This window comes from Patagioenas fasciata, chromosome 4, assembly GCF_037038585.1.
Source record: "Patagioenas fasciata isolate bPatFas1 chromosome 4, bPatFas1.hap1, whole genome shotgun sequence".
Classification (NCBI taxonomy): domain Eukaryota; kingdom Metazoa; phylum Chordata; class Aves; order Columbiformes; family Columbidae; genus Patagioenas; species Patagioenas fasciata.
The window spans coordinates 72,307,841-72,323,018 of NC_092523.1; the positions used below are offsets into that span (position 1 = coordinate 72,307,841).

At 37.5% G+C, this 15,178-nt stretch overlaps 1 protein-coding gene and 1 long non-coding RNA gene across 51 annotated transcripts in view; one reads left to right on the plus strand and one right to left on the minus strand.

Moving 5' to 3' along the window:
- The window catches only part of LOC139827845 (uncharacterized), a 48,005-nt gene extending 42,074 nt beyond the window's left edge, over positions 1-5,931 (plus strand). Inside the window, exon 4 of the long non-coding RNA XR_011738912.1 lies at positions 5,680-5,931. This is a non-coding gene — a long non-coding RNA (uncharacterized lncRNA). The remainder of the gene's footprint in view (positions 1-5,679) is intronic.
- The window catches only part of ANK2 (ankyrin 2), a 366,844-nt gene that overhangs the window by 59,479 nt on the left and 292,187 nt on the right, over positions 1-15,178 (minus strand). For all 50 annotated transcript variants that reach the window (XM_071808135.1, XM_071808142.1, XM_071808141.1 and 47 more), the window contains 3 exons: positions 6,915-7,059; positions 1,529-1,631; positions 822-925 (listed from right to left, as the gene is read on the minus strand). In XM_071808135.1, the coding sequence (XP_071664236.1) occupies positions 822-925; positions 1,529-1,631; positions 6,915-7,059 (352 nt within the window). The remainder of the gene's footprint in view (positions 1-821; positions 926-1,528; positions 1,632-6,914; positions 7,060-15,178) is intronic.

Genomic DNA, 15,178 nt, shown 5'->3' on the forward strand with positions numbered 1-15,178 from the left:
CTGTGTACAATGTAGCTCCACAGAAATGAAATGCTTTTGCATTAAATCAGTTTCATATTAATTTACCTGCAAATGGCTCATCAAATCTCATGGCAGGACACAAGTGTAGAACTTGGTGTAAAGAATAAAATTACTTAGAACAAAGTAAGGGCACTTAAAGTAAATGCACTCGCAGATTTTGAGGACAACCAGGATATGTTTTGTAAGTATGAGTTTGGCTGGGCCTGCATTTTGACATATGTTACTCCACTTCAATGAGCTTGCCTAATTACAAATGCCTACAAAGAGTCAGTTGAGAGATCACAAGTACATAGTGGCCAAATACATGTAAAGCACATGATGTTTATGTTGCTTTTCTATTACAGACTTCACATAGTTTAAAATCATTGGTTTATTTTTTTGCAGTAAGCATGCCAAACACTAGAGTTGCTCCTTACATAAACTACTTCACAAGCATAAGAAGTACTCACCGTCTGGAGTCATTAGGCCCTTTGTCTCAATTATTACTAACTTTTAAAAGGCATTGGATTTATTTCTCCATAAAATTCACACAGATACATGTGTGTACGTGTCAATTTTTCATTCCCCTTGAACTTGACTGAAAGCCACTGACATCAATTCACTGACTTGCAGTGATTTCAGTGGATAGTCTTAGTTCTCAGACTGGCTTAATTCTCAGAGCTTAAGAGATCATAACAATTTATTGACAGCTCTAGAAGGCAATGAATTAAAATATAACTCCTAGTTAAGCATTAGTCAAAGCAGCTGCCACTGCAGGTATTCTGCATTTTTTTTAGTATAATGCTAATTGATACACTCACCCTGAGTGAATAGGGCTGGAAGAAAGAGCCACATTGTCCAAGTTTTCAGGGCCCCAGCTTAATCGACATGAATTCCTTTCAGCTTCTTTGGCCAGAGTTGTTACCTTGGTAAGCAAAAAACCCTCCTTTTTACTATAATAAAATCAATGAATCAACCAAACAATGAGAAGATGTATTTTGCATAGTAGTACCTGAAGCATTTCAACTTAAAAACAAAACAAAACACAACAAAAGGAATAATACTACCATTAAGATATTAGAAACCCCTTATTGTCATGTTTTACACTTGCTCAAAGTAATAATATGTTAATGGTCCTAGTGAAATGAATGCTGTGATTTACCAAGGTGGCATTTCCTAAGTATTTTTTTAAACTGCAAGCATGCTTCAAATAGTATCTTTGAGGACAATGGCCTTGAGTTCATTAGATCACCGGAATATTTAGCTCAATGGCTGTTAGTATCATTCAAAAATCAGTTAAAATGGAGGACATTATAAAGACAGTCCCTGTACTATATTCACATAGCTTATCCATTTATTTTGGAATAGAGTTTAATATTGTACAGTATAATATGTCATTAAATATCAATGAAAATTTATGATAAAATAAATAAAGCAGCAAACACCACATAACCAAAATCTAAACTGTCATCTTTTTATATTTCTGTATTTACCCAACTGATAAGTGACCATAAGAGAATGTGCTTACCTGCTGGCTGGGGATTACAACCGTGTCGTCAATCATGGCACTGTCCCTCAGGTAGGAGGCATGGCTCAAAGTGTGGGACCTGTCTGAACTGAAGGATCGCAGGCTGGTAGGTTGGTGGGATGCCATAGCAATATACCAGCAGTACAGATGATGATGTAAAGGTGTGATGAGAGATCGAGTGGGAGAATGAAAAAAAAGCGTGCTATTAGCAATATGATGCAGCTTCCAGGGGGAGTATGTAATAGTCAAGGGGAAAAAAACAGCTTTATAAATCTGTGTTACACTGCTTTTCTGACCAAGGGCCACAAAGTGCTTCTGTCCCTAATAACTGACTTTTTCTTTGCTTCAAAATGCAGAACCCTAGAGACTAATCTAGATGACAGTTTATTTTATATTCACAAATACTTGGCTTTGTGCCATGATAGTTTCCTTATAATAAAGAGCATGATTTTTTTTTTCTTTTAAGTAAGGCTCTCGAGAGAAGTTCTCTCTCCTGCCACGTCACACAAGCAAACCACTATGGAAAACTATAATGCTAACATCTGAATTAAAGCTGAAATGACTGTTTCTGAAGCTTCGCTATGATCTATTCTCTCTCATTAAAACTGTAAATAAGTAAGCTTGATATTGTCCCCTGGAAGGTACACACAGCGAGGTGAATTGTGGCCAGCCGCAAGCTCCTGTATAAAACAAAATCCTTTCTCTGTGTGCCAACAGCATCTTTAGAGAGGCAGCCCAAATGTGAGCGCTGTTTCCTGTGTAAGTACACGCAGCTCTACAGAAAACTGGTTGCTGTAGCAATGAGTGAGGCAAGGCAGTAAATAAGCTGCTTCCAAGCACTGGCTCAGAATGTAACTGCAGTATTCACCAGCAAAAAAGCAAAAAAGACAAATAAGACACCACAGAAGGACATATCAAGGTAAATGGGGTTTCTGCTATCAAATAGCACTGGTTTTGTCCTTTAAATATTTACTAGCATCAATATTACAATAATGATTTTTAAAAACAGATCAATCACCTTCAGCTGTTGCACGTGTACTCTGTGATGTTGTTCTATACACTGAGGAATATAGTACAAATAATTGAAGGAAGCAGTTTCATTTTCCTGGCTTGCACATCCATGAGTAGTACTCATAATGACTAACACACTGGATCAGAACAATAGAGCATCTATCTAGATACATACACTTTTAAAGGATAATTAATTTTCAGCAGTTAGCAGTAAAAAAGTCATGTGTACATTAAGGACACGAGATTCGAGTGCTTTAAATGCAGATCTTGTTGCAAATCGCATTTTACCATCTGATTCAGATCAGTCAACCTTTCTTAACAATAGCTACTCAACATTTTTTTATCCATTTTTAGAAGCAAATGATTATCTTTTATTAGAAATATATAACATTGAAGAATAATCAATTATATTGAACACTGACTTATATTAATGGGCTATTTTGCATGCTAGATGGATGGAACAAAACAAAAGCAAAGATAAGTATGACACAAGTATCAGCCTTAGGAAAATTTTGAGGGAAAGAAAAAATCAACAATAAATAATCTCTCCTACTTGTCATGGAATGTCTTTCACCCCGACAAGTGAAAGAGGTGAGACATATAAGGCTGATACTTAGTGTATTATTTGGATTATGCATTTCTGGAATAAAACTTTGTTTCCATTAAAACAACCATAAATTTCAATAGGGACAGAGGTTCACTCTGTCTGCATGTAATGTTTCGGAAAAAAAAGAAAAATTGAAAGGGAATCTTGACTGAAAAGTATTTTGGTTAAATATTTTAGTGTCAACTGAGTGGGCAGAGTACACCTTGCTTGTTTGTAACAAGTGCACTTCAGTGAACATCTGTTCTCTGGTTGAAAAATAATCCTCAATAGCAGACCCCATTTGCCATTATCCTTTATCCATTTCAACGTTTGACACTTTCAGAACTGCTTTGCTGTGCCATGCAATGCTTGTAAGAGGTTCAACATCCAAATTGTAGGTTCTGCTATTCAGCTAATGTCACATCCTGGAGAGCTACTGAATGAAAGGGAGTATGTACTACATTTGACCAGTAATCTGTAGGGTGATTTTGTCCATATTCTCCTGCAACTACCTGACACTGCTATTACCACCACTACAAGCAGCTCAGTACGTATTCACTACATAGTACGTGTATGTAAGCTCCAGTAAATATCCAATATATTGAGGGTACAGACTTATCTACAGGCAAGGTATCCACAAGCATCACCGAGGTCTTCAGTAAATTCGATGTTTAAATTTCCTACTAATTTCAAAACTAGTGTTCAGATGGCACTTTTGTGTGCTGTACCAGCTAAATGAAGAGCAAACCAGGAGTTAAGGGCTGTGCTTCTGAGACTTAGAAATAAAGGTACTGACTGAAACGACAGCCCAGTTACAGAGCGCAGTGGCACTGGACAGAACTTATTGTTTATTATTATAATAAGTCTTCAGGAATCCTGTAAAAAAATAACCATAAATCACAGAGACAAAACTAATGTCTCAATACATTCAATACATATTTTTTCCAAATCTGGTTGACAAATCTTAAGTCACGGGGGTTGCAGGGTCAGTAGCACTTGATTCAGCCCCATTGACTGAACTGTGGAATCCAGGAATACGACAAAGCTCCTGAACACCAGAGGGTGTCTTGCCTGCGTTAGATAGTGCACAGGCAGGTACCGTCCACCTCTCTAACCCTGAATAAAGCTCAGGTGGTATCCAGAAATAAGAGCAGCATACAGTAGCCAAGTTTCTGATGGGTATGAGTGGGAGACCATGTTGCAGTACACATCCACTTGCCAGCCCAGACAGAGGTCGAGCAAACTCTAGACCCGCTAAGTGTATCTGATGTTGTGGGAAATATATGTTGTTTCAGAAGCTGGGAAAAGAACCTGGTATCACTGAAATACATTGAAAACATTTATCCATTTAAAGAACAAAAGCCTTCCTCACACCTGCCATAGACCACAAAGGTGGAAGGGACTTAAAATGAAACAGTCTTTTCAAATACTGGCGATCTTATACAGCCCAAATCAGTTCTGGCTCTCAATATCCAGAAGGAGAATCCAGCTAGTGTATCCATTCTCTTTATTTTTTTATTCTACCAGTTTCTCCACGTAGAGAGGAAAACTGCTAACCTTCCCAGCAGCACGGGGACAGAAGGATGCTACCAGCTGTCCTGGCCTAGTGCAACTCCCCTGCCCCCAGCATCTTTACAGGAATCAGCAAAGTTTCTGTGGAACAGTAGCTACATCATATGGTGATCTTTCTACACAGAGAGTACTGTTGGATCAGTATTCACCAGTACATACTCATTTGAGTCTAAAACAATCTCCAACAGCAGTGTCGTTCACATGGTTCTCCAAATCAACCTTCCAGCAAACAGCAGCCCTCCAATGTGGATGAACAGAGACAGGTGCCATAAAAGGATACAGAGACATGTTTTCATGCTATGTAATACCTACCTGGGCATGGTGCTAATGAAAGCATATGAAAAAGAATGAAGGGGAGAGAGAAATAAAATAAATAGGGAAGATGGTTACAAAAGAAAAAGATATGTTTTAAAATCAAATTGTTTAATACATAAGATTACATGAGTCTAGACTGCTGATACTAGTTTGCTTTGCTGAATTTCTTGAAAAACCAAAGTCAGTATAATACAATGAAAATCACATTAAAGCAAAAGCAAAATAGTTTAAGCAGTGTCCGTGAAAATTATTACAACCAGTAACCTGACAGTGACAGAAAATGAGACCATGGAGTTAGAAAGATGTACTTTTTTCTTCCATTCTATCTCTCTGTATCATTTTGCTTCATTTCAATATAATCACGCTTGATACGGGGTGGGAAATAATTTTCATACAACGGAAAATAGAACACATCAATTACATGCCACTGAAAATATACTGACGTCCACTGACAGTATTTAAAAGCTAAAGTATTCTAAATGGGAGCAGAAACTGGCTTAACATTTGCCTGCACAATCATTTCTATACAACATCTTAAAACTGAAACACACAAACCACTTTGTTACCATTGAAAGCACATGATAAAAGGTTTTGATTTTTAAGCATTCTGGTGTAGCTCATAAACATCCTCAGAGACTTAAAAGCCACACAGTCACTTTGTTTTCAGTGGATTCGCCGGAGCTGTCTAAAAACCAACAAAGACTCCAAGCTTATAAGGCCTGAATGCTGAGAGATTTACACATGCTGTGAGGCAAACCAAACTGCTTCCTGACGGCTTTTGTTCCAGAAGCAATTCATAGCCTAATGAAGTAAACAGAACGGATCCTACTGACTTGACTGCGCTTTGGAAACGCTACCAGAACAACAATTGAGACTGGAAAATGAGGTAGGTTAAAAATTTGTCTGTTGCCAAGATCTCAACTTCTTTTTTTTTCTTTCCTCTTTAGTGAATCCTAATTCTAAAGGCACTAAGTCTGGTGACATTACTGATTCACATTAGACATTGTCATTTTCAAACAGAAATACCTGGGTAGCCTATTATAAAGTAGAACTGTGGGTATTAATCTACCAGTTTAAGGCTCTCATTTTGACAAGGCAACTCCATATTTTTTCTATACTACAGTGATAGTCTCTAAATTCAAACAAACAAACAAAAAAATAAAGCTAAAGGCATTGTAATTCTGCAAATACACCTTAACCTTAAGTTCAACACATTAGATATAAGCAATTCAGTAGGTTTTCTGGACTGAATACACCTTTTTTATATATTTTTTTAATGTACAACATAAATATTGTGCTGTGCCAGTAGAAGGGAAAATATTCTCTTTCCTGCTAATTCAACCACAGTGAAATAGAGAGTCAATGTGCTTGCTGACAATACCCTCACTGCCAATCCAAGGCAGAATGACCGAGTCCATCACTCCTTTCCTCATACCTATAGCCAGCAAACCCCTTGAAAAAGTCAGCTCATCTAACGCTGAAACACCTTGTCCACTTACGCACCCCCCACCCCATCTCAGGACAGGAGGAGATGGGAATAATTCATAAGCCCTTCCCATAGACAAGCAGACTCTTCTTCCTTTGCCTGATCACAAAGACAATAAAGCAAGCCATGCTTTCTCAAGAAGCAAATAAATACCACAAACCAATTCTTCACTAGACTTTGAGTACAATATTAACACCAAATGTATTAATTTCTGGACTGGTCAGGAACTATTACACCTCCTGCCCACACTTTCCTCCTACAAAGTGGCAACTTGCCACCCTGACATAATAAAGAAACATTGACAAGCGCATCCCATGTCTGCCTTGAATTAGAAGCCCCAAGAAAGAGATTTCAAGCATTTATAACACAAAGTGTGCAGAATTATCACAAGAAAATACACGTGTCCAGGCAAATACCTGTCAGATCGTCCTCCTTCCAAGCTGTACCTTAAGTAGTTCATACCATCCAAGAACTGGCTGCTTGGTAAAGAGTCATCTCCTAGTTCTTTGAGGTCTTCTGGCCTAAGGTACTCTCCTCCATCTCCTGTCATTGTGTCATCACCTTTAAATCAATCACAGAAGGGACAGAGATAAGTACACACACAGGTTTGATATCATTTACACATGGGGATCTAACAGCTGGATGGTACAATCAACAGGAAGGCATTTTCCACTCAGGAAACACTGCAAACTGCAAGCAATTCATGTATTTCACGAAACAGGCTCATCAAACAAGATGAAAAAAAAATCTAAATAAAAGTGATTAATCAATTGGATTTAATCTAATTTTTGCTGTTGCACATACTGATAAGGGGCAAATTCCTTTGCTGCACTCTGAAGCGTGGTCTCTCTTTTCCTTTATCCATTTTAGCTCTCTGGTATATCTACAGCTATATTGTATCACAGCCTGACAGTTTATGATTAAATATAACCACTCACTTCAATGTAAGTTATGTGTTTTCTGTGGCCTTAGGCCTGATAGTTGCAAATACTGATTTAGACTCTCCATTGTCCAAATTCCACATCACATGAGGCTGTCTCACCCATGTTCAAACATCCTTGTGTGATCAGTAAATAAACCTCTTATTTCTAAAACACAGCAATATCCAGAAACTGCAAATAAGTTCACATGCATAGATTGTAATGTTCCTTAATCAGAAAAGAAATTCTTAATGAATCAAAGCCTAAATGAACATTGGTTATCTGACATACTAATGTTTCTGCAAATACACTGAATGACTGGGTTTATTTATTTTTTTTTAATTATTCTTTTTTTAGGTACAAAATTATTTTCCGCAGGAAATTCTGTCTATACAAAGTCACAGTTCGTTCTTCCCCAGCAGACTAACAAAACAGTTTACATTGCCAAGACATAGATGCTTCTTTTCATTCCTATTTGCAACATGTTTTTTCTCCTGGAGATTTCCCAGTGGTCAATTACTACTGTATGAACCTGGCTTGGTGCGACCCACAGAACTGCACATCATCACCCTAGGCCACCAATATCATCAGGTTTCTCATTTTCTAAGCTGCATGGGCAAATGTCAAGAACCTGAACCTCAGTTACGCGAAGGAGACTGGAACTGTCATACCAGAGCAACACATTCCAGCCGTAATAATTCACTCTGATATGCCAAGAAATATGAAGGATTGTAAAGGTTAGTTAAGTGGTATCCGGGTTGTTTCAAACAGAATTCATTTGTGCATCAGGGCATTTAAAGTCCTAACATAGCAAAATTGAAAAAAAAACCAAAACATTTCTTGTTACTGCTGCTATTTCTAGTACAGCATCTTTCCCCCCACCCTGCAAAATGCTACCAGCATTATCAGCTACAGGAGTGGTGCCCACTCCTAAAGGAAGACTACTTGGTATTTGTTTTCATGAAACAAATCAAGCTAGTTTTTCTAGCTTGATGTTTCAGTTAATAAATAAATAATTTACAATTTGTCACCTAAAACAAAGAAACATTTGAGGTTTTTAAGATATTTTTTGTATCCACAAATATTATATGTAAAAAAATGAGACTTAAATCTTTTCAGTATAAGAACAAAAGCTCTTGAAAATTCCATCTGTCCACATTAAGACAGAGAAACTGGGCACAGTTTCACAGAAAACAATAAAATGCATTTAATCATTGCATGTTTCCTGTCTTCTGACAGATGATGCCTCCTGTTGCCTGGGAATGTCACATTATAAAGCACAGGGCTTAGTGAAAACTTGGAAGAGATTAAGGCAATGCTGTTAATCAAACAATAAAAGGAATTTCAAGTTATATTTCAAATAAACTAGATACTTATAATCATGCCAGACATTCCATCTATAATAGAAACAAAGGCAAAATCTTCACTGCTTTTATCACACCCACATCCTTTGAGAAAAAAAATCCAAGGTCTGCCCTTATTTCAGCTTTGGCCTCTCATCTAAGAGTTGTCAATAATGGGTCTAAGTAACACAAGCTTTTTTATGTGATGTGAACATCTGCAAACAGTAATAAGATTATCCATGAATATTTCACAATGTCTTCAGAACATTTATCTGTGGGTAACACAGCTGACTTGCTAGCATACTAGTTTTGTGTGAGTGAATTAGAAGCTAAAGTCACTCCCCACCAGCCCCTTGTGCCCTTCCGTCTTTCCTTAATGAGATGAACAAAAACAAAACTCCCCAAAAAGTAGCACAATCCTAGTACATGAAGGGTAAAAAAATACGTGTTTAAGTCTAAATGACTGTGTAGCAACGTAATATTTAATACAACTGTGGCAATAGCATACACACAAAGGGAATTATTTGGAGTGTGCATAATAAGCACTCATTTCTGCCAGTAATATCGTGTTGTCATTAAAATATGTGACATGGCTATATTCCTGAGGCTCAGTCAATTCGTTGTGCTGGAATCTGTACGAAAACATACACAGACATGTTATCTGCTGAGAAGAAATTACATATTCGGCTGGCGATGAGCTTCTTTACACAGCAAATCTTACCAGATGGTAGTTTTGTGGCAGTACAAGACACTATCCTTTTTAATCATGCTGGAAACAATTCATCTGCCATCATGTCCCCATCAAATAAAAGACAGTAATGTTTTCACTACTTACTAAGGAGTTTGCAACAAATATAGCCCTTGATAGTAATGCTCCATGAGTTGCAGTGGCCATCTAGGAACTTCCCGGTGAATTTCAATGAGTTACCCACTTAGTACTTTATCCTCAATTTACTTGAAAGAACACCTTCCTTTATTTGTGATACCAACAGACTTTCACAGGTTTACTTGACGGGGGAAAACACACTACAAACACTGGGTGACGTTGCACTATGCCCTAATTAAAGCATTCCTGCTCAGCCTTGGTCTCATCACTGCTACTGCCTGTCTCCCAAATATGTCTCAAAGTTTTACCTAAATCTGGATTTCTGAGGAACACCACCTTCTTTGGGGCAGGTTTGAAAGGAAATACAATACACTAGAAGGAAGCATCAAGCACCTGGACTTTCTTAAAAGAAACACTTGACATTTTACTGGTAAGGACAATAAGAAATAAATAAAAAAAAAAAAATAGGAGAAGAAAAAAGAAATTAAGGATCTATTAATATTTTTCTTAAAGTGGCCAATGAGTAGCTTTTCCAGAGTATAACACACTAAGCGTCACGGTCCCACTGGACTCTCAGCAATTATCCGGTTAGTCAGTTATCCTGTTTCCAGTGGCCAAACTAATGTCCAGGAACAAGATCCTCCAACGACATACATTTTGTGCTGGTTTGTAACACTTGGGGTTATTTCTTTTCTTCTCAGAAGAGGGATAAAATAAAAAAAATCAAAGGAGAGAGATCACTTGAAGCAAGAATGTGGAAACAAAGAGTGGGACTAGCAAGGTCCAGGCTGCAGGGAGAAGGGTTCACAGAAACAGGTTCCAGGTCTGTTACTACAAAAAATAAGTGAGGAGATGTGGACCAGTTAAGCAAGATGCTAAAGATATCTATGAGGTGCTGGCCACCTTCAAAATCTATTAAATTAAGTGGGTTCTTCTGCAAAACTGGAGACTCAGCACTTTGCAGGATTGGATCCAAGATGTGTAAAGAGACAGGAAGAATGAAAATGGAATGAAGAGGTGGAAAAGAGAGACAGTGAACCTGAGATCAGAATGGGAAAATCAAGTAAACTTTAGGATTTAAATACTATGCTTAAGGCAAGGAAGGCCTGATACAGAAACTAATAACAGGCGAGTGAAAACTACATTGATGGTTCTTAGTAACACCTTACACAAAGCTTTACATCTTTGTCACAACCAAACCAACCAAAGACTTATCTACTGGAAGTAGTGAAGAGCAGCACAGAGGTACTTGGGCTGGTGGATCCATCCATCCCAGACTGCAGAGCTGTGCAGACACAGGGGTTCAGTTTTTACATTTTACGCTGATGACATATTCATATTATTCTGTGTACCATGAACCCGTGATATCCAAATATAGCAATGGATCTCTGTTGCTAATTCCTAAGATACCTGTTAGCAGAAAGGGAAGGACGAGAACAGATCTGCCTGGTCACTCAGTAAATATTTGCCTTACTCTAACCCAGCAGTACAGAGGAAACAGCTAATTTTGATACCTATGATTCCATGTGTTTGAACATAGATTTTGAGCATTATAAATCACTGAATATGCTACTAAGAGAAACAGGCCACATACTGAGACCACGTATCTGTTCCTTCAGTGACAGTCCAGCTGAACACACATGAATTTATCAAACCACCAAAACTGGAGACCCATACTGGTATTCTTGTACTTCTGTTTTCTTAAATTCAATAAAAGGGAGTGGTATTTCCTACCTATATAGCAGATTAAATCACGCAACAATCATGAACCACACTGATATCAAAAACGTGTTTTAAATGCAAAATAACATTCACGAGACAGTAGCTTTGAGGCACCCAGCCACATGCCATTCTCAGCTTAGCAAATCAGTATTGGCTCACAGGAGAACTGTTATTAATACATTAATGTTTCTAAAACAGACCAGCTTTTCCAGCTATTTTTTTCCCCCAGAAATAATCCTTCCTACTGTTATGAGGGAGCTATGCAAATATTTGATCAAGTGAACAGTTTTAAAATGTTCACCACACATATACATCTACAAAATCAACTTCCTTAGGGAAGTTCCAACAAAGGCAGTTCCTACCATTCCTGTAGTTCTCCTGCTATGTAAGTGAATTGCAAAACACAATTGGTGTATGAGAATTCCTCTGGAGTTTTATCTCAGAAAACACAGAGAAAATACATGCAAAAGTTTAAAAAAAAATAAAAATAAATAAAAATTAAAAAAAGAAAGAAGGCTGTGATAGAAACTGCCAGAACTTGCTTTTAATAGATGCTTTTAAAGCCAGATACAGTTACGAGTTTGCCAAAATTACTGTTTTCTCTGCAACATGCAGAGAAGTCTATAGCTCCCCACATAAGTGCAACTTCTTAAAAGAAACAGATGGAGAAGGGACAGCTATGGCAAGCTTAGTTCTTTATGAGAGATATAAGTCCTGAAGCATCTTTAAAGGAATGTGTAACGCAGAGTTTCTCTGACACTTTCCTTGGACACCTTCACTTCCCTAAAGTGAACCCTCTGTTTAATGGTCCACACACACTAGAGGTTTCCCTAAATTACATCTTGGCTAATTTTTTTTTGTCAGTCAGGAAAGCAGGGTTTCATGCTTGGTTTTACACAGTACTTCATACATCGATACGTGACTTAACATGAATCATCATGTCAGCTATTGGTAGCTCAAAGCAGCACTTGCAGAAAGACAGAAGGTGAAGCAAATGAAAATAAAAAGAAATCCTATATGCCTGCCCTCCAGGATCTGTGGGGAGGGGAAGGCACATTGATTTTGTTTTCTCACAAATTAATTGGTTGCAAAATGAATTCCAGCATTTCACAGGTGGCTACTATGGCATTTACAAAGGCGTTACGTTGAATCTAGCTAACAAAGAATAAAAGCACAGCCTTTTCAGAACTGGACAAACCAGAACAAACTATCCCTAGGCCTTGCTAAGGCACAGAAGCCTTGGAAGGCCAGCAATAGTGCCTGGAGTGCTGGTGAGTAGGAGGTGCTGGGGCCACTACACCATGTACAGTCACACTGGGCCCTAAGGGAGTCCCCTGTGGAGTTTCAGAAGGAGCAATAGAGCAGATCCCACAAAGCATTCTGGGCAGGAAATGACATTAAAATAACATACTGGGCTATGTGATGGAGAACTGATTTAGCTTTTTGTTCTACCAGGATGTAACTTTCTCCTCACAGAAGAAGAAAATTCACCCTAAACCAGGCAAATATCTAAATTTCCTCACAGTATGAAACACATTGAGCACTAAGGAAGGAAAATTTGGTCTAGTACAGACACCTATGACTCAGAACAAACCTGCAGATGAAGATCCTGCATGCGTTAAAAAGAAAACTGCGGAAAAAAAGTCTTTTCCTTCTTCCCAAGGATACAAACTATTAACTAAATGTACCTTTGTGAAATTCACATGGCAAGTACTTTTATGTAGCACTTTGAAAAATACTTGTAAAATGCTATGTACTGACATACCAGTCATCTTTCACAGCCGCATTGTTCCAGGGAACAATAGCCCAAGATATTTGCTGCCCATGGAATGGGTAAGGCTCCTCTGGTTGGGAGAGCTCACTTTGAGTACTAAATATCTGCAAATAGTGCCAGCATCCATAAAACCTTCATTTAAGGTTAATGTAAAAGCAACAAGTTTTTTATCAATCACGAGTGGGAATAATAATCCAGTAGCATTAAACACAGATTTAGATCTGATGGTTAAGGCTGGTCAAAAACACATTTCCCCGTTTTTACCTTGCTGATTAGGATTTACCTCAATGAACAAACTAGTGTAGGTGTCCCCCCACAGTCTCTGAAGAAAATAATTCAGTGCTCAGCATTGCTCATAAAATAAGCAATAAAATATTAACCACTTAGGAAATAATGTATAAGTAAATAAAGTATAAGTAAAAAAACCTGGTGTCTCCTGGTTATACCCACGCATTAGTCCTTCTTTGTACTAACAAAGTTCTGTTTGTAGTTTGAGTCATGCATACACAGGTCACTGACATCATTTATTATTGTTCATCTGGTCAATTCTATTTTTTGTCAACACTGATGCAAATGAAAACCAGGAGTTTCTTTGAAACTTTTACCAAAATCTTTGCAGCCTAACCACAACCTTCTATTTTTCATTACTAAAGTGTTGAGCAATTTTTAGCAGATTCTACCCCAACGAAAAAATTAATTTAATTTATTTCTAATGACAATACCAGATTTTTTTAAAGCAGCTATAGTCTGTCTGAAGGATTTCAATGGAAAAATCCAACTAAGACTTTGTTCTAATTTTATTTTACATTCCTAACAACAATGTCAATACAGTTATGAGAGAAAAATTGAGCAGTTAACCATGATATTGAGAACCTTTTGTGTTGACAACACATGAATGAAAAAAAAGGCAATGAATTTTCAGATTCCTTGTTGCATTTGCACATCTGGCACTTCAAAGAAAAAAATATCCTCATTTTGTTCAGGGAAAGAAAGAAAAAAAGAAAAAAAAAAAAAAAGGAAAATATAAGTAATCTCAACAATACCATGTAAACAAAAGCAGCTTTCCAGAGAAGAATCTCCTTTCATCTTGCATTACCTTGTTAAAATGTCCCAGCAAGAAACTATTCACATAACAAACCTTACAGAGCATCTAAAATATACAAATTCCTAGGAAATGAGACAGAGAGAGACATTGGCATATTTTCTGTGCGGGTTATCATAAGTAAAGTTTTTAGAATCATCTCTCATTCACCAGCCACTTCTTTATGAGCATGGGTTTCTTTCCACTAATAGAAACAAGTTTCAGTTAAACTTTCAAACCATAGCTTTAGATTTACTTCTATAAATCAATAATCTTTGGCTATACTTTATACTCCTAGTTATAAGATGTTTAAATTAAGAGTGTGAATTAATTCAGTGGTGTTATTCTGAATTTACTGTGTTTTAATGTGCAGCAACAGCAGCTTAAGTCTAACCGAGAACAGTTACCAGCTGCAACTTTAACACCCAGCTTTAATTAAGGAAAGTTATTCTCTAAGTCTTCCACTAATTAAGCCACTACTTCAGTGGAATTACGTGCATGTACAACAGCAATGAATTCTTCCCAGACTTAACTGCTCATTTCTCACACATATGCCACACTATTAGCGTACTTGAAGGCCACATGCAGAGGCTCTCAGGAAATTCAATGTCATATTTTAGCCCTGTTTACTGCAGTTACAGACACTATTCAGGAATTTGATGTTATGGAAGTATAAGATGCATTTACCACAAATAAGAAGCAATATACTTGGACAAAATAACATTCTTTGGTATCAGAGCACATTATCATTTAATCATAGCAACATTCACAACAATAACTAGGTAGGCAGTTAGTTCCAGGCAAGCAGTTACAAAGACAGGTAGACAGATACACATGGCATTTTCGTCACAGCTCCCAACACGCCAGACAAAGCAGGTTGTCATTATCCCATTCTGCAACTGGAAGGCTGAGAAAACTGGAGTGACTTCCACACAGACAGTTAGGAATCATCAACAGTGCCAGAAATAAATTCCTGAACCCTATATGAGTGTCTGTTGGTAAAGCAGTAACTTC